Below are 18099 nucleotides of genomic sequence, written 5' to 3' on the forward strand. Positions count from 1 at the left end.
TTATAAAAGCTTCTTTCTGGTGTTTACCTGACAAATATTTAATCCAAAGCTTTGTCAAATTTTTAGACAAAAATTATTAGGCTGGGTTTGTTTTAACAGAGCAAGTTGAAGAGCAAGCAGAAGGAAATTTCTGTTTTATCCTAAGTGGAAATATTTGCAGTTTTGTAGGTTTATGAGATAGTATACATCTAAATAGTAAAGAGTCAAAGACTATTAAAATAACTCTGATACAATAACTCTTGAAGCAAAGCATAAATGTATATGATTTTATTATTTTTCAAGTCAAGGGAAGTCTTTTTCTATGACAGTTCTATTACCTGGGGAAAAAGCATAATTTTAGATCAAAGGCATTTAGTGCTGGTTTTTTCCTTTTTTTTTTTTTTTTTTTAAATGTTGTTGTAGCTTCTTGGTGGGCCTTCCTTTCAGGAATTTCCAAAAATAAGCACACAGCAAGCTAGGCAGAATTTAGGCCATCTGAATATAGCACCAGATTTGCAGTGGGATGAACATTGTTTTCAGCCAAGACTTGTTTACGGCAGAATCCATGGAGTTCTGTGGATTGACTGTGAAATTAATTCAGTACAGCTTGAAAGCTCAGGTTTCCTGTGTACAAATGGGGTGGATGTTTTTATTGAATGCTCCCAGTATCTTCTGCTCTGGCTCTCTCCCTCTGGTCCCCCTGCCCCCAGCCTTGGTGATAAAAATATCACTTGAAGTGTTTAAATATCCATTGTAGAGGGGGTTGACTGTGAGCTGTATGAGGATGAAATGGTGGTATGGGATCATGGCATTGAACATGTTGGCCCTGAGCCACAGGGAAGCAGCACCTACATAGTTACTTGCAGCTGTAGAGTTGGAGTTGTTGTTTTACACTTGTTGGTGATTAATTTGCACAGGCACAAGCGTGGAAAGCACGTGACAGGCTCAAATCCCCAGCCCTGAGGAAAATGTCTGCAACCTCCCAGCACCTGCCCAGGGGGTCACGCCTGTTTCAGAGATGCTATGCAGTGCTGGTGTTCTCCATTTTGACTGGTTAAACTTTGTAGTTGGGGGCTCAACTTCGGTCTGCAGGAAAAACAATCCCCCTCTTGAACACATTGCTGTCGCTTCATCGTCGTTCAGATTCACCATTAAGTGAGCTGAGAGCTTAGATAAGAAATGATTTATTTAGCACTGCCCTTTCTTCCAAAAGAAGCTATGTTGTCCCAGTGGCATTTTCCTTAAACATACTATTAAAAACATTTAAGGGAAGCTAAAGCAGACTCTTCAGAATTAAATATTTTAAAAACATTTTTTTATTTTCACAGTTGTGATTCTTTGAGTAATGTTACATGTTGAAACTGCTGCCTAGCATGATCTGAATCCAAAATTATTTACATTGTTCCTAACATATATACTAAGGGCTTGCTTTTGGAAAGAAATAGCTTTCATATTCTCCTAAGAGAGTTATGTGCAGCTAGTGCAAGATGTTGATGAACTGCTCAGTGTTAGTACATTGTTGCTGTTATTCCTAGACTCTTTGCAGCCAGACTGTAGAAAAAGCAAGAAATGGAAAAATCAAATTGAGAGTTATTCTTAGCATACTTGTGCATTTTGACTGAAATAATTTTTTCAGATATACTGAGGTCTTAGCTATTGAAATCAAAATTTACTGTGCCTTCTTAATCATGAATCTTCTGTTACTAGCAAGTGAGCCTGCTGTGAATCATATGTGCAATTAAGCTGACTAAACCTGGAGGAAAATGTGAACTATAAAGTTCTGAAGGAAGAATTAGAGACATAAATTTTGCACTTTTCATTTTTACCGTTTCGTCCTTTTCTCATTTTCAGCTTTCAAAGGGTTTTATTTTATCCTCCTTTAATCCCCACCTTTTAAAAAAATATATATTTTTAATGTCCTGCTCATTTCCTCCTCCTGCAGTTTTTCTCCCAATACCTTCTCTAGATCTCTTGACCTTTTAATTAACATCACTTACGGCAAAAGTAAAGTTTCTTCTGGCTAGCTTATCTTTTAATATTCTGGATTTAAGCAATGAGTCACTATGACATACTAGCCAGGCCTTTTAATCCTCAAGCTCTCTGGAGAAATCTTTGGGAATTCTTGTGCTCAGGATATTAACATAGAGTAAGGTTCTTTCTCTTCCTAAATTTTTACTGTGATCCAGTGGGCTTTGGACTGGTATGAGCATGAGTGCAACACACTGGATATTTCATGTTTTGCATCAGTCTTTTCCATGGATGAACATTCTGTAAGAGAATGCTCCATGTCAGATACTACTTTATCTTCTGTACTAGAGAGGGGTCTCTCCCTTGTGGGGCTGTGGAATGTGGCTTGGTGGGTGGGAAGCAAGAAGCTCCAGGATAGCTATTCAGCCTTTGCCTCCTCTGTTTCCCCTTTCCTGTCTGTCTCTCACAGTCTTTCCTTTCTCTTCTCTGGGAGCCAGATGAAAAATTTACTTTTAGCCATTGGGGAATAGGAGGAGTGAAGGAGTACTGTGGGACTTCTGGTGGAAACTGGTGTACAGGACATTGCTTTTTCTGGGAAGCTGTCCAGGGACAGGGAAAGCTGTGTGGGGACTTGGGGCACAGAAACTTTCAAGAACTGTCTTTTTTGCTGATACAGATTGAGATGTTTTTCAAGTTGGCTGCACAAGCTTCTCCAGTATTCTCTCTTGTAGTTAGCTGTAATAGTTCTTTTTTTGGTAATGATCCTTTTTCAGTCACTAGCAGATGGAGGCTTTGTAATTTGTTTGACTGCAAGAGCAAACAATAGCTATTGATCACAAGTATTTCTTACAGTAACTCAGATATGGCTTATTACAGCAATAGTATTTGTCATCCAGTTCACGTCAGATGTCTCTTACATGGGATGAAAACTGCTAGTATGGGTGTAAGAATTTCCAACACCAAATACATGCCACACCAAGTGAAGCTCTTTGTCAAGGGTATTTCAAACTGTGCCAAACCTCAGCAGGATACCTGCCGTGGTAGCTGGTGCTCTGAGCTTCCCAGAGATGGAAGGAATGCAGTTGTATTTTTCCAGTTCTGTTTCCCTTCATGTCTAAAAACTCATCTTATTATTCATAGTATCAAAGGGTGATTAAATACGTGCTACACTTTGGTAGTTAATGCTCCTTTCCTATCACAAGATGGCTGATCTGAAAAACCAGAAGTGGCAATATGATTTTGACTGTGAGTATTTTAGCCCAATGGCTCTTAAGAGTATATGTATATAATTTAGCTACATCATTCAAGTAATTAGAGAAATTGAAGTGTTGGGTCCACAAACTAAACCATGCTAAATATAGTATTATTTCATATAATCTTCATACAAGTATTTTCAGATGGTGAGAATTTGCCAGGCTATTTAGTGCAGTGATTTTAAGGATGATTCATGGAAAAAAAGAGTGATTAGAAATTTGCAGCTGGACGTCTTAGTATCCAGAGATTTTTGTTTGTTTCAGTTTCTGTCTCCTGTTCTTACTTGCTTTGGTAGCAAGAGCTGGAATGCTTCGGTGCTTGAGAGAAGAACAGTATTGTCTGTAGGTTTACATTCCTGTTTCAAAGCGATTTGTTTTCAGAGGCTGATGGATTGTTCCAGGAATCCATAATTGCATAAAGTGTTTGTTTCTGCAAGTAGCAAAGTGAACTGTCTTGCTAGGCAAAACTGCGCAAGTGTTATCTCAGGGGAGTAAACTCTTAGGGCGTGAGTCTTACAACCTTCATGCCTTAAAAACTATTTTTACCAGAAGGAATTTTAGTGTATTTTGTATCCAGTTGTGATTCTATCTATGCGTATTGTTTTAATAGCCTGCATGTGATAAAATTTAGCAGTGAGTAAAACATGCAGATTTTCCCACTGGTGCTCAGAATTTGGAAGTTTCCACTGCAGCTGTGGTGTAGTAACCTTTTCTGATCCTCTTTGGACACTTGCCCTCTGTGAACCTCTTCATCTAATTTTAGGAGTGCTATCTTACTTAGCTTTCACTGTTGAAGCTGATGATCTTGGAAGACATCTGTGATTCAATTTCACCACCAGCCCTCTTAACACTACTCACTTCTCCAGTGTTGGCAAGTACCCTTCTAGGTTCTTGTTGCAGCTATCATTTTAAAACACAGAATGGGGCTCAGCTACTGATCAGCCCTGGTACTTCTCTCAGTCTTTGCCTCATGCAGTGTTGCTCCATCACCTGCCCTTTCCTACTGCTGGACTTTACCCAGCACCTCTCCTGGTGAAACACACAACCACACTCATGAAACAGGCTTGATTTGGGCAACTTCAACTTTTTAATCTCACTCATGGGGATGAAAAAGAATGGTTGTCAACTGTAGGATGTTTCCATTCACCAAGGCATCCAAAATTAATTTGAGTGATCAGGTATTAAAAGTTCTGTGCAATCAATAAGTGAACTTAAGAGTTTTGGGGGTACCCTATGAACCATGTGCTTTTGTTCTTAAGTACTGTGTCTTGTTTTTAAGACAGAACCTGATCCGAATCATTATAGTAATTCTTATTTTCCGTGGTGAGCATAAGGAGATACCTAAGGAAGCATAAATGGGGCAAACATGTATGATTTAGTACGTTTCCCTAGTACTCTCCCAGCCTTTGGCCATTTTTAGCTAAGGGATTCCCTGAACCTGTTGTGCTTTGTTACTCTGGTAACCTTCAGTGAAGCAGCTCTCCCTGGTGTTTTCCCAGCTTCCCCTCACCTACTTAAACTTGCCTCCTTAGTGTCCTTAGGCAACAACTTCTGTGGATGAGAGATTTTTTTGAGCTTGCTTCCCATCACCTTCACTAAATATTCTGGTTACTCTCAGTCCTCATCCTTATGCCACTTGCAATTTGTAGATCTCTATCAGAGTTCCTCTGTGGTTACTCATCCAATATGAAGAGTCCCAGCGTACCTAGTTCCTCCTCAGTTTGTAGCCACTTCTTACCTTTGGTAACCTCGTTTGTCTTTCAGTGTATCTCTTACATCTCTGTTTCTTATATATCTGGTTTGATAACAGGTGGCTGTGCTTCTACATGGTGGCATGTTTTCTGGGTTGTTTCCTCTCTTCTTTTGCTAATAATTCATAATATTTGATCTGGGTTTTTATTGCTGATGAGCACTGAGCAGATATTGTCATGGAATTGCCTATAATAATTCAAAATTTTGCTTCTGAGTGAAAGTGGACAGCTCAGCACATGCCATTTTGTGCATCAGGTCGATTAATTGTTCAAATTCATCGTTTTGCCGTCACATATTTTGAATTTCGTCTGCCACTTTTGTTGTGCAATCACTCTGCAGCTATTTGCAGTTATCTGTCAGCCTTACAGCCTTCATGAAATCAGCAAACTTGGTTTCCTTGCTGCTTGCTGCTTTCCCGTGAATGTATCAAATAACTGAGATGGTACTTCCCTCCTCTGCAAGCACAAACCCTTATTGCCTGCCCTCTGCTTCCAGTTTTTCTTACTTGAATTTTTTATTCATGGCAGACCATCCTTTCCAGGTCATGACTATGTAGCTTTCTTTAAAACATTTGATTGTCTCCCATATTGAATTGTCCCTACGTGAGATTACCACCACTGGTTGAAAGAAATAGGTGAAGACTCATGTTTGTGAATGTAGTCACTGAAATACTGCAAGCTTATTAATGTTGAAAAGGGAAAAAAATTAATAAGCAGATCAGGGTATAAATTTCTTGATTGGTTACTGTACTTTAGACCAAAAAAAGGAAAGTCATGTTTTGCAAAGAACTTTTCAATCTCTTTCATTCTGTTCTCTTCCTTTGCTTTTCATGGGAGATAAGGAGTGAAGAAGCAAAATGCTTTATTTTGATTTGTATGGACAGCTTCTGTTTGGAGATTTGACATCGGTACTTCCTGAAGGCAAAGATTCTGCCTCTGTTTTCATGAAAAACCTGCCTGTCGGTCTAACTATATCCTTGTGGATTTTAGTGCCTGCTTTTACTGTCCAAATTACAGATGAAAATATTTCAGCCAGTTCTACTTTTTTCTAGTTAGTGTGAAATCTCACATCTTGTTACAAAATCCGTTAGACTTTGACCGAGGTCTGTGCTGTATTCTGTTGATGCCAGATTGTTCCTAATTGTCCCGTTGGATATGCACTGACTTGATCTTCAAGGGCTGTAAGTACATACAGCATCAGTTCAAGTGGCATTTTGGAACCAAGGATTTGATTTTTCTCTCTCTGCTGTTCTGTACAGATAAAGTTCCTAAGGCAATGTGGCAGCAATATATCTGGATTTAAATGGTTTAGATGTGCTCCTCATATGCAGGACAGGCAGCTGAGTGCCTCAGGGTGTATGTGGAAGGGAATAGGGTAGGTTGTTTACTGTTTTGGCCAGAGATGGTAGTTTTCTCTCTCAATGAAAGTCACTTTACATTCCCTCAGTAAATAAAACCCCAGTGAATATTCTGAGACCCACATACAGTTTCAGTACTTCATATATCTTATTTTGTATATTTTTGTGCCCTATTTTGGCATTTGTATGACACTGCTTAGCTATGGGACACAGATTTCTACTACCTGAATGTTGCAAAAAAGCTGCATCTCAGCTCTAAGTAATGTTTAAGTCATTTTCAGTGAATGATTTCAGGTGGATTTGATTAGGGTGCATGTAGGAAATGGAAATTTCTATTATATGTTTGATAGGAATTCAATAACTTGAGACGTGGTTTGAAGGCTGATTATTATATTTTGATGGGTTACATAGCTCTCACTTGGATTTCCATTTTGAATAAATAACATGTTTTCATGTGGTCTAAAATACTCTTAGAATGCTTTAATGACAACACTTAGAATGCTGTAAATGAGAGCGTCTGCCTATGTGGAATCTGATTTCAGGGCTTAGGGTCAAAATTCTTACATATTTGAAGGTCTGTGAAAAATGTATTTGTTAAAGTTGAGGAGTTTCTCATTTAATGATGATACTTTGGAAAGTACATGGGATGAAGAGGGTTAGATTTCGTAAAACAATTCTGTTTTTGATGAGAGGCTCCTACCACTGCCACAGAACAAATAAATAGAAGTAATGATGCACAAGAGGCTCAAAAAGGATCCACGGACTTTTTCTAAAGTTAAGTTCTAGGGCAAAATGTGCAGCTCAGTATTGTCTCTAGATCAAGTCTCAGAAGCAGCTCAGCCAGGAAAATTCCTTTTTGGCCAATCTCTTAGGAATGCTGGGACAGCTTGTTGACTTGCACTCAGTGAAAATCATGTGTGACACAGCAGGTACTAAGCACCTCTGCAGGTTACAGCACTTTTTGAAATACAGCAGTTTTGATACTTCTATACACTCCTTCTGTTCAGATCCCTTATCTGCATTAGAATCAGTAAAAATACTAATGCACTTCTTATGACTCATAAAAGCAAAAACAAAGTTATAACTGAAAAGGTAAGGTATCAAAAGAATTGCCTGCAATAAGATTCTGTGTGTGGCCATGGTTGATCCCCTTTGGATTTGTACATTGCAGTTGTCTGTAAATGCAGTATGAGACTTTTTTATTCCATGGCTCTGTTGCCTGGCCAGGCCTGAATGCACGGGATAGATGTTCACTTGGATAGCAACTGCAAAATAGACACGTTTGTTCCTGGTGTTTAATACATCTCCTAATAGTTTAATTTTTCCATGTCGTTCAAACTTTCTCTACGTGTGTTGGCTTTTTCTCATGGGCTTTCCTACGCTGCTCAGCACTATCACACCTTTTAAATAAAGTTTCTCTGAGGACAGTGTTGCCATCTATCTCTTTCCATCTCCCTTTTCTAGCTTCTGTCTTCTTTGCTCTTGAATCAAACAGCTTGTCTGTCTTTCTGAATTCATTGTGGGCTTCACTGACAGAAATGGAGAAGAGTTTTCTTATTCTATCCTCTTTGACGTTAAAAGCCCCCTATGTAAGCATTAGAGTTGTGCCTCACTGCTCCAGGCTAGCTCAAACTCAGTTGTTGTCAGCAAGTGTTTCATATCTTTAGTCAACTACACATGAGCTCAGAAGTCAGAGCTGAGAATTTTGAATTTTGTTTTGGGCCCTCTTGGATAAGATTTCCCTCAGTTTCATCATTTAGCCAAACTTGTGTCAGTCTCCCTAAGAGTACTGGGAGGCACATGTGATTCAAAGACCATTTCCTGTTAAATATCAAAAATGGATTTAGGTACTTGAGAATTAAATAAATGGAAAAAGACACATATGGATATTAGTTTGCCAGAAGTCCTTAATGTCAGAAAGAAGTATTACCAGTCCTGCTTTCAGAAATGGTTGAATTGTGTTGCAGATTTTGTCTAGTCATTGAGTGTGATGAGCAGTAGGCCTGAAAAATTTTGGATTCACTCTCTAACAATCAGAAAGATTTGTCTTCATGAAAAATGATGCTGTTGCAAAATTCAGTAAGGTTTGAATTTGAAGTACTTTGTTGCCTGTCACTAAGAATGCTCATACATCTCTTCTTAGTTTATTTTACTTAGAAAAGATCATAACAGCATGTTTTAAGGTGAGACAATAGTCTGAAGAAAAAACTCTGAAAGAACAAGCCTGAATACATGTTCTGGACTATTTCTGAGAAATAGTCCAAAAAATTAGCACACTGCAAACCAGTGAAGGGAAGCATAATCGGTTGTTTGCTGCTCAGATGGGAGGCAGACCTGCACAGGAAGAGGATTATTCGGGGTGCTGCATGGCACACATGCTTTGTTGGTATTAGCACCTCAGAACCACTGAGTTTCCTGAGTTTTTGCACGAGAGCAAACTAGATGAAGCATGACACAGAGCTAAACCACTTTCCTTTGCTCATGCTCGATTGCTGTCAAGCAGATAAGCATTTAGCCACATCAGTACCTCCTTGTGCCGTCTCTGGCCTCTGGGCTGCTGCGTTGGCTGTGGCAGGATTTGTGCCAAACTCAGCCTCTTACCTCTTCTGGAGTCACTTGAGTTGGTCCCTTTTGGCACACAGCTTTGCTTGGCCTGGCGCAGATGTGCTCTATGGATAGCAGGAATAACCTCCAAATCAGTGATCCTTACAAGAATTATAAGGAAGATGGTTATGTGGGGAAATATTAACATCTGTTGTAGAGTTAATATTCCAGTACACAGATAGGATGAATTATAGTAGTGACCTTACTTTGCAGTGCAATTCGAGATGTTTACTGGCATAATCACGTATTAAACAATTATACCAACCACACTTCTGGTTTTAAGACTGTTATTTCGGCCAAGTGTGGTTTTGAGTATTCCTTCCACTTGAAGAATGCTTTGGAAAATGGTGAAAGGATGCTAATTCAGTCTTCCATGTTTCATATTAATCCATTCATGTTTTTAACAAGTTTTATGTACTTGTGTATTCAGTGAATTAAGTCAGCTTTTCAAAGACAGAGTTTACTGTTTGGAGGATTCCTGGGGAATTCTGTGACAACTTCAGTTTCATTTATATATACAGATATTAGGCTTTAGACTTAAGTCAGTGTTCAGTTAAATAACATTGGACCATTGTAGACAAGGATGTCTCTGGGAGGAGGATGAAGAAAACAAACTGCCTGAACAACATGTTGGTACTGATGAATGGAACCATAGTTCAAGAGCAACTGACTGTTGAAAAGTAGCAAATAAAACTAAACAGCCAGTGTCCAGCTCTGCTTGTAAATCTCTGTACGTATTAGATTAAGGATGTTAAATCATGTGTTTTGTAAGGATGGTCTAACAGGTCCATTGAAACTCTTGCTAGTAAAATCAGTAAGTCTGTTAGCTCTTAGTTTATGTTGCTACTTAAAATGTTATAGAATTGGCTATCCGTCACAAAGTGTTTGTACTTGTAAATATTCAGATCAGTTTTAGCAAATTTCTTTCAGAGAATAGTATTCTCTAGAGGGGTTTTTTTTTTTGTCACCTCTATCCTTCTGCATGGGTATTTAGAGATAATAATTACGGGCAAAGTTATTAAATCTTTAGCTTGTCAACACACCTCTTTACTTTTGACAACTCACATTTTGCTTTATGCAGACTGTATTTCCTTTGTTACTTCTTGCTCCTGCCAGCACTCCTTAGGTTTTCATTTCATGGTTATATTTGTTACCTCATATACTGGAGTACTAGTGAGGAAAGAAATTAAAATGCTTTAGGAGTAGCTTGAGAAATTTATCTGTGTGGATAAATGCCCTCTGGACAGAACTGGAAGTAATGAAATTTTCGAAACTTGGACTGTAAAGCCTAAAACCCAGCTGACAAGAGCTGTTTATGGTTGCTGCTGTATGAAGCATTTATTTTGCAAAATGCAAACATAATACAAAACATGGATAGAACTTTGCTTAAGAGGTGTTGGTGGCACAGTGGCTTGCCAGTTCACAAATGGAAGAGCAGTGAGTAGACAGACTCATCAGTTTGTGGAGAGTGTTATCGATTGGCAAAAACCCTGACCTACTTCCTTAATTTGTATTTATATTCCACTTTCTTTACTTAGCTGTGGTATATTAAGTTAATTCTCTGTTTTTGTATAAATTAGGCAGCAAATACCTGCTGTAAAAGCAATGACAGCTGAGAAGCAGTTTCAAAAGATGAAATCAAGTTCTGAATTCTTCAAGCATTGTCTTCTTTGAATTTGATACCTTTTTCAACAAAAGGAAGCAGGCTGCTGGTGGAAGTTGGTGTATGGATGTAAAGTGATTTCTAAGCGAAGAAAAGATGGAGGAAAATTCAAGGTGACATTGGAATCAGCTTTTTTATTTTCCCAAACGTAGTTGCCCGATCCTTATCCAAAGGCTGCCATTGCTTCCTTTCGGTATCCGCTGTGAATAGCACAGACTTGCCCAGGACTCCTTGTGTCTGTCACAAAGAGGCTGATGAAGAGCCGTTCAAGGAAGGATGCCACTTTCCCAATTGTAATAAACCAGCTCCTCCAGGATTCAAAGAGAAGTAATAGTTGCCTCCAGTTACTTTCTTACAATTTTATACTTGTGTTTTATGTTTAACATATGATAAATTTAGTTATTGGCTGAACCTTGCCGTGTTTAAGGCAGGTTTTTAGGTTTTGTTTGTGGGGCAGCTTAGAGGTGAGGAATACTAAAGCACAGCAAAATTTAGTTGTATGTGTTCCTTCCATGAGTCAGTGGCACAAGTAGGAAATAGAGCTCATGATTATTCTTAGTCCCAGGGACATTTCATCCCAAGAATAGGCTTGGTGTCTATACTTTGGTGTCTGAACAATACCCTGTCCGTATATAGCTTTTAAAAATAATCATTGCACAGAAGCTGAGTTGATCTGATTGCCAAATATGATGGTAGGCATTTTTTTTTCTGCAAGCATGTTGACAGGAACCTTTGGTTTCCTTTGCTTCCTCTGAAGTGTTAAGGAATGCTCCATTGTTAAGATTTTCTGACTGCATTCTACACCTGTACATTTCTAAAAAAATATTGGGGAATTTTGGTGGGTTTTTTTGGGGGGGTTGTTTTGGTTTTTTTTTTGGATGGGGGTGTTACTGTTTTAGGGGTCTGGGGGAGGGTGGATTTTTTTGTTGTGGGATTTTTTTTACTAATTGTTTCTCCTATGTTTCCTGTCTCTGAAAAGGGAAGTTCTATAAGAGGAAGGGGGATAAGTGAGTCAGGGTTATACTGTATTATCAAGAGTGAATCACTGTCAGCATGTATAATTTTTAGTCCTGTTCCAATGTCTTCTGGAGATCTTGAAAAATTCACATATTTCTTCAGAATTTTTTTTTTCTCCTGTATTTTGTCCTGGACTTGGGACATTCCTGTTTGAGTCACTTATCAGTAACTAATGGCAGAAGTATGATCTGTGAAGGGGCTTTATGGGCTGCTGTGATTTTCCTTGTAGTGGCAAAATAAAAATGGGAAATAATTTGCAAAGGGCTTTTTTCACACAATGTAAATCTGAGTCACAAAATTCTGAACTCTGGGAGAGAGGAGTGACAGAGCTCAGAACATGGATCTTCACTTCCCTCTTTTGTACCTGAATCACAAGACTGTACTCTGTTCCTTTGGATTAGTAACATGTATTTTGTAGGATCCTTGTGTTTTGCTACAACTTGAGCATGTGGATCAGAAATCTGTTTTGAATAGCACTAATTAAGTGAAATGAGCTCTGTACATATGCTTTGGATTTTAAGGTTTTCATATTTGGGGGCTGGATTTTTACAAGTCATAATAAACAATTCACCTTATGAAATTCATATTTCAAACTTTCTTTCATCTTAGTTCCTACACAGTTATGATTTGCAGTTTTGCCAGCTAAGAGAGCTCTCTTTGTATGATTATTCTAGCTAACGATTATAGAGGAATTATTTAGGAGTTGTTTGGTGTACTTTTGTGTCAGATGTATCTGGAAAGTATTCCTAGCTGCCAAACAGATTTTATTCTAACTCTAAAGACTGTTTTTCTGTGCCAAGTGATTGAGTTATATGTTATGAGCTTGGAAAGTTGGTGTATTGCTTATTACAGCAGGTGATTGTTTAACAAAGTGTATCTATGTGGATGAAGAAAGATTAAACACTTACTAGATGCAATGAAAATGGAAATCCAGCAAGAACCTAATTTTTGGAATGACATAAATAACTGCAGAGATATGCATTCAGACTTCTCTTCCAGACTGGGGTTTTTTGGGGGGGAGTATTTGTTGTTGTAAAATGAAAATAACTTCTTTCATGGGCATAGTAATATATAGGCATGAAAGTAGAAATTATATATACATGTAGTATGTAGGTAGGTTTAAACATTTTCAAGTTGTTGCAGGAGTAACAGGTACATATTGTTAAAATGACTTTGTCTTGGTTATTGTCTGTGACATCCAGTAATTATGAAGGATTGGGGCGCAGATGGATGCTTTGCTTTATGTATTTATGCACAGGCTGGATCTGCCATGCATTTTTGTTCAGAACTCTTCAAGTCTGGAGCTCTCTGAGCATTTTGCTCTGTTCATCCATGTACACAGGCAGTAAGTGCAGGACTCGGGTGTTCCTTCCACCTCATAATGCAGGTCAGTGGCAGAAAGGAAGTGACTCTGCCTAATTCCCTGTCCAGTCCTGTTTGCTGGACCATACTGCCTTCCAGCAAGTAAAATTAACTTCATAAGGTGATTATGAAGTTGACACAGCCAAAACCTATCTGTGTTATTGCATGCTGATCATGCTTCACTTGGAGGGTAGGACAGCTTCAGACCTCCTACTACTTCAGCCGCTGCTGGTTTGGTTTGGCTGGGATGCTGTAGAATCTCCATTATCAAGCCCTGCTTTCAAATTGCATATGACTGGTATTTGAAAAGTCCTTCAGTTATTAAATCTCTAGCCTGACCCCATTCCTGACAGTTGAAGAGAAAATTGATTCAGAATATAGTAATTTGCTGAGAAGTGAATAAACCTGAAATCCTTGTCTTCAGGCTTTGCTTTCTCTATTTAGAAATCTTGCTGAGGATGGATAACTTCAAAAGACAGATTAATTTTGAAATTAAAAACATGCATCTTGCTGATTAGCGAAAAGATGTTTACTGATTCAACAGATCTTTGCAAGTTTATACTAAATAAAAATTCAGTTTTTAATTTTTTTTTCTTAGGTGTTATGTTGGTCCTTCAGTAGATCCGTCATGTGCAAACATGTTTGGCAGCAAATCATAGGCTATGACTGACAAAATGGTACTTCAGAAATCAAGTTCTACAAGGGGTTTGATCTGTATGGCATTAGTTTGATTCGACTTGGTAAAAGCAGGGTAGCAAAATATAAGCTTGAATCATAGGAAAAACATTAACTAGGAGGTGTTGAGTATGCTGCAAGTAATTTGGTTGAGATCTACACTGTGTGTTGCATAAAATGCAGTTGATAAAACTTAATTTAGTGTTAAAATTGTTATATTTTACCACAGTAGCTATTACATAGTGGACAGGGATCATCTTTTGTATAAAGCAGTGTTGTTTGATTGTAATTTCAGAAAGTTAAGGTTTTTCTCATCAGCATGAAATTCGTTCTCTGCAGAAATAAAGATGTCTGTGCTCTGTCCGACAGCTAAAGAAAGAAGTTCCACCTCTAACCTGCCCCAGGTTTCCAGTAAAAGTATATTATCATCTTAAACCGTGAAGGCTGGCTGGTGAGGCATTAAAACCATTGTTTCTGTATAATTTGGATGGCAGTATTTTGAGCTGTAGCTGCAATGTGATCCCTTAGGATATCTCCCCCCTGCTGGAATCCAGTGAGTCAAAGGGTCTCTGGGGCATGTCTCTACCTGCTCAGCTCTTCTGCTCTGCCAGGCTGCCAGTGCAGTTGTCCCTTTGCCACTACATCAGTCTTTGCTGTGACCAGGAGAAGAAAGCCTTTGTTACTGCAAGAGATGCAGACTGGTTTCTTTATGGTCTCGTGGTGGCAGTGGGACATAAAATAGGTGCTCAGATTGAATAGTTCTTTGGCTTCCGTTAGAATTATTATCCAAATTGCCAAACCTTGATGGTTTTAGTTGTTGTTGATAAAGTGGAGTATGTGTTTCTTGAGGTGTCCTGGGAAAGCCCTCCCCAAGACAGCAAAAGTACATTGCTGAAATGGATAGACATCTTCAGGCAGGTGAAAGGCACAGATAGGGAGAGTCATTGGCCCACCCCAGTGCCATCATGTCTGCACCATACTTGTTAAAAACCATTTGAATCAGTGAGCGTTATACCTCTGCCTCAGGAAGGTACTGAGATCTGGTATCACATAAGCATATATAAGCAAAAATGGTGCATTATGTGCTTTGATGTTCTGAAGAAAAAATATGTAAGTGAAAAATTGAGACATGATTTGTCATGGCTATTTGATACCAAAGAAGGACTTGAGATAGTGATCTCATAGCGCAAGAATCAAAATTAAACTGAAAGAAACAGATACCCTGCATATAAATTACCAAGAATTTGCCATCTCTTGCTGCTTGTATGTGCTGTGATATATGTTCAAGCACAGACAAGCTTCTGGTTGGTTTCGAGTTTCACCTTTGCAGTCAGATAAAAAGAAGCTATCTCAGTTAGATGTTAAAATATTTTTTCTTGTTTATAGAAATGCAAACAACAACAAAAAAATGGTACTTTTTTCCTTTCTTTGCGGTTTTGTACAATGGAACAAAAGTGTCCTGATGCACTTAGTGACTGATGCTGTTCCAAGAGGGAAGGAAGGGGCTTTGTGGTTTAGATGGAACCCTTTGGGTGTGTGTCTCTTACTGTCCACATCCTAGCAGCGTCTGGTTCTGGCCATGTCCTGTGCAGCTGTGCCCACTGGGCAGTGCCTCTGCAGGGATATATGTGCACAGACACGCTGCCCTCTGGGCAAGGAAGTGCCCCAGATGGCACCTCTGTGTGACTTCATCCCTTAATTCACTGCAGGGCTCAAGCCTCAGGGATCCAGCAAGCTCACTAGGTGAATTTGTACCTGGAAAGAACCACTGCAGCACAGCGCATTAATGTGGGATGTTGATTGTGCCAGGCAGGGGAGAGCTCTGCTCAAACTTGCACCGAGTCATGTTCCCATCTGTCCCAAATACAGAAAGCTTCTTGTTTAATCCTGGGTCTAGGGCAGACTGAGGAAGCCACATGAAATAGCTGTTGCTTGCTCCTCTGCATCAGGCTTGAATTCTGAGGAGTAAAATAGTAAAGAACACATGTGTGTAATTAAAATACAAAGGAAATAGGAAGTGGGATAGCAAGGAACTATTGAGCATCATAATTACAGACATCTGATTTTACTGAAGGAATTAGAGGACTCTGAATGAATTAGCCCTATAGCCATTCTTAATCTTGAGGGAAGGGAGAGCGTATTCATCGGGGGTTGGTTTGTTTGTTTTAAATTACTTATGTTTTCACAACAACTTTATCATCATTTACTTGGTAGTAAAATCTATAGTAAATCTGCAACACAGCTTCCACAGAAATCTCTATTATAAAGTTCACAAATTTGGTTGAAGTAATTACCACCTCAGTGCTAAATTTAGTGTTCTTTTAGGAAGACCCCTGGAAATATGTTCGACTAAAATAAAAATCTATCTTAATATTTCCATGGGGCTAGGAACTTACGAATAAGTTTGAATTTATTTAAAATACTGTCTTTAAACAGTCTATACATTACATGATGGATAAGCATTTTATTGTGGTTTTCATTGAATTGCTTGAGTCATTTTTAAGTAGTACCTGAGATGGTTAAAGGTGAATGGGCTTGACATACGTGAGACACTTCTAACACCTTAAAATACTCCAGTAGAATTCACAAGAATACAAATCCTTCATCAGAAACTGCTCAGTCTCATATGTAGTCTCTATTTTATCTATTAGCTTGGGAAATGACCCTTTTTTACTGCAAGGAGCATCAAGGAATCTCCAGGCACAAGTCATAAAGTTTGCTACTTTTCCTCTCCTCTCCTCACCATTTCCCAAAGATTTTTCCATATGAAAGGATTATTTGCTTTTAAGGATTCTTTGTTCTTTGCACTATACTAAATGGAATTTCTGTGCCAAAAGCTAAGTAATCTTTGATTAACTGATACCAGTCTGAAAAACGTATGGAAATGAGATAACAGCAAAGAAGGTTGATTTGTTTGTTCGTTTATAATATGCTAGTGATAGCTGAAAGTAAGTTTTAACTAGAGAGCATTCGAAAGGAGAGTAAGAAGTAAGTACATTAAGAGAAAGCTGAAAAGAACAAAAAGAATAAAACTACCATAGGAAAAAAGCAGTAAATCTAGTTCTATGCCATGTTTATATTTCTAGAAACTTGGACTGAAACAGGTTTGATGTCATGTACAAAACTATAATTTTAGTTTCTTGAGTGTGGGGTGGTTTTTCACCTTTCTTTGGTAGGTTGTTTTGGTTTTTTTAATGGATAAGCTGTCTAATTAGTATAAATTCTTGCTTCTGCCATGAGTAAAGGAAATAGAGACACACAAGCTTTAATGCACAAGGAATGTATCTGAATATGCAGTTGAGAACTCAAATTTTTCTGTTGCCAAAAAGTGATTTTATATTCATGGAGACTTAATGATAAATATGTCCTCAGAAGTGTGTGGAAACTCAAACCACTGATTATATTTTTTTATGTTTTCAGTTGAAAGCTCAGTGTTTTTCTTGTGTCACACAGGGATTACACAAATACACAGGATATGTGAAATACTGAAAGATGGATTAAATTTATTACATTCTAAGGATTTGATGTGATTTTTTTTTTTTCCCTATTACATCCACAGGAGAAACCTAACAAAGCTGTCTCTCATCTTCAGCCACATGTTAGCAGAAATCAAGGCTATTTTTCCAAATGGACAGTTCCAGGGTGATAACTTTCGCATCACCAAAGCCGATGCTGCAGATTTCTGGAGAAAATTCTTTGGAGATAAGTAAGTAGCAACATTTTGTAAAATCCTGAATTCTTTCTAATCATAAGCATAAAAAAAAATGAACTTTTTACAAATCCAGATAAGGGTTGGTAGATGTTCTGAAGATAACTTCTCATCTAAGTCTTTAAATTGGCTAAAATCACTAAGTTCATTGTTAACTTTTTTTTTTCAATGTTGTATTTTGCTCAAAGGTAGTTCTGTCAAGGGTACTTACGTTTAGTCTTACTGCAAGAAGTTTATTTGTTCCATTATAGGATGAAGATAGTGCATTGCTTTCACAAACTATAGGGCAAATCATGTCCTTTCCTATTAAAAATGTATGTATAGTCTACAACTCTAAAGTCTGAATTAGGAACTTGATACTAGTGTCATGGACAATGTTTCCTTACCTCACCTATACCTTTCTCACTACTACACTATTTAGTGGAATGAAGTGTGTGAAGTGTAGATATATGATTTAATCCATATAGCAAATGCAATAGTGAAAATGTAAAAGTAGGCATATGTGGGATTTTTGTTTTGTTTCTGGGAAAAAATCCATTTAGAATACACATACAAGCTAATAAAAGATGTGCAGCTTGTTCACTTTCTCATGTGGAATGTTTATAAGTGTAATAGTGACATAAGAGGAATGCCAGAGGCAATAGGTTGGTGTATTTTTCATTATAACGGAGGACTCATTACAGTCATCAGCTCTGGTATCTTGCACAATGTAGGCAGAACAATTTCTGCCACAATCTGTTGCCTCTTCTGAGTATAAACA

The 18099-nt window shown here is 38.2% G+C and overlaps 1 protein-coding gene across 3 annotated transcripts in view; it reads left to right on the forward strand.

The window, feature by feature from the left end:
• The window catches only part of CBLB (Cbl proto-oncogene B), a gene marked incomplete at its 5' end in the record, with an annotated part of 128087 nt that overhangs the window by 50660 nt on the left and 59328 nt on the right, over positions 1-18099 (forward strand). For all 3 annotated transcript variants that reach the window (XM_082278233.1, XM_082278234.1, XM_082278235.1), the window contains one exon: positions 17190-17336. In XM_082278233.1, the coding sequence (XP_082134359.1) occupies positions 17190-17336 (147 nt within the window). The remainder of the gene's footprint in view (positions 1-17189; positions 17337-18099) is intronic.

Source organism: Coloeus monedula (genome assembly GCF_965178545.1).
Source record: "Coloeus monedula genome assembly, chromosome: 3".
Taxonomy (NCBI): domain Eukaryota; kingdom Metazoa; phylum Chordata; class Aves; order Passeriformes; family Corvidae; genus Coloeus; species Coloeus monedula.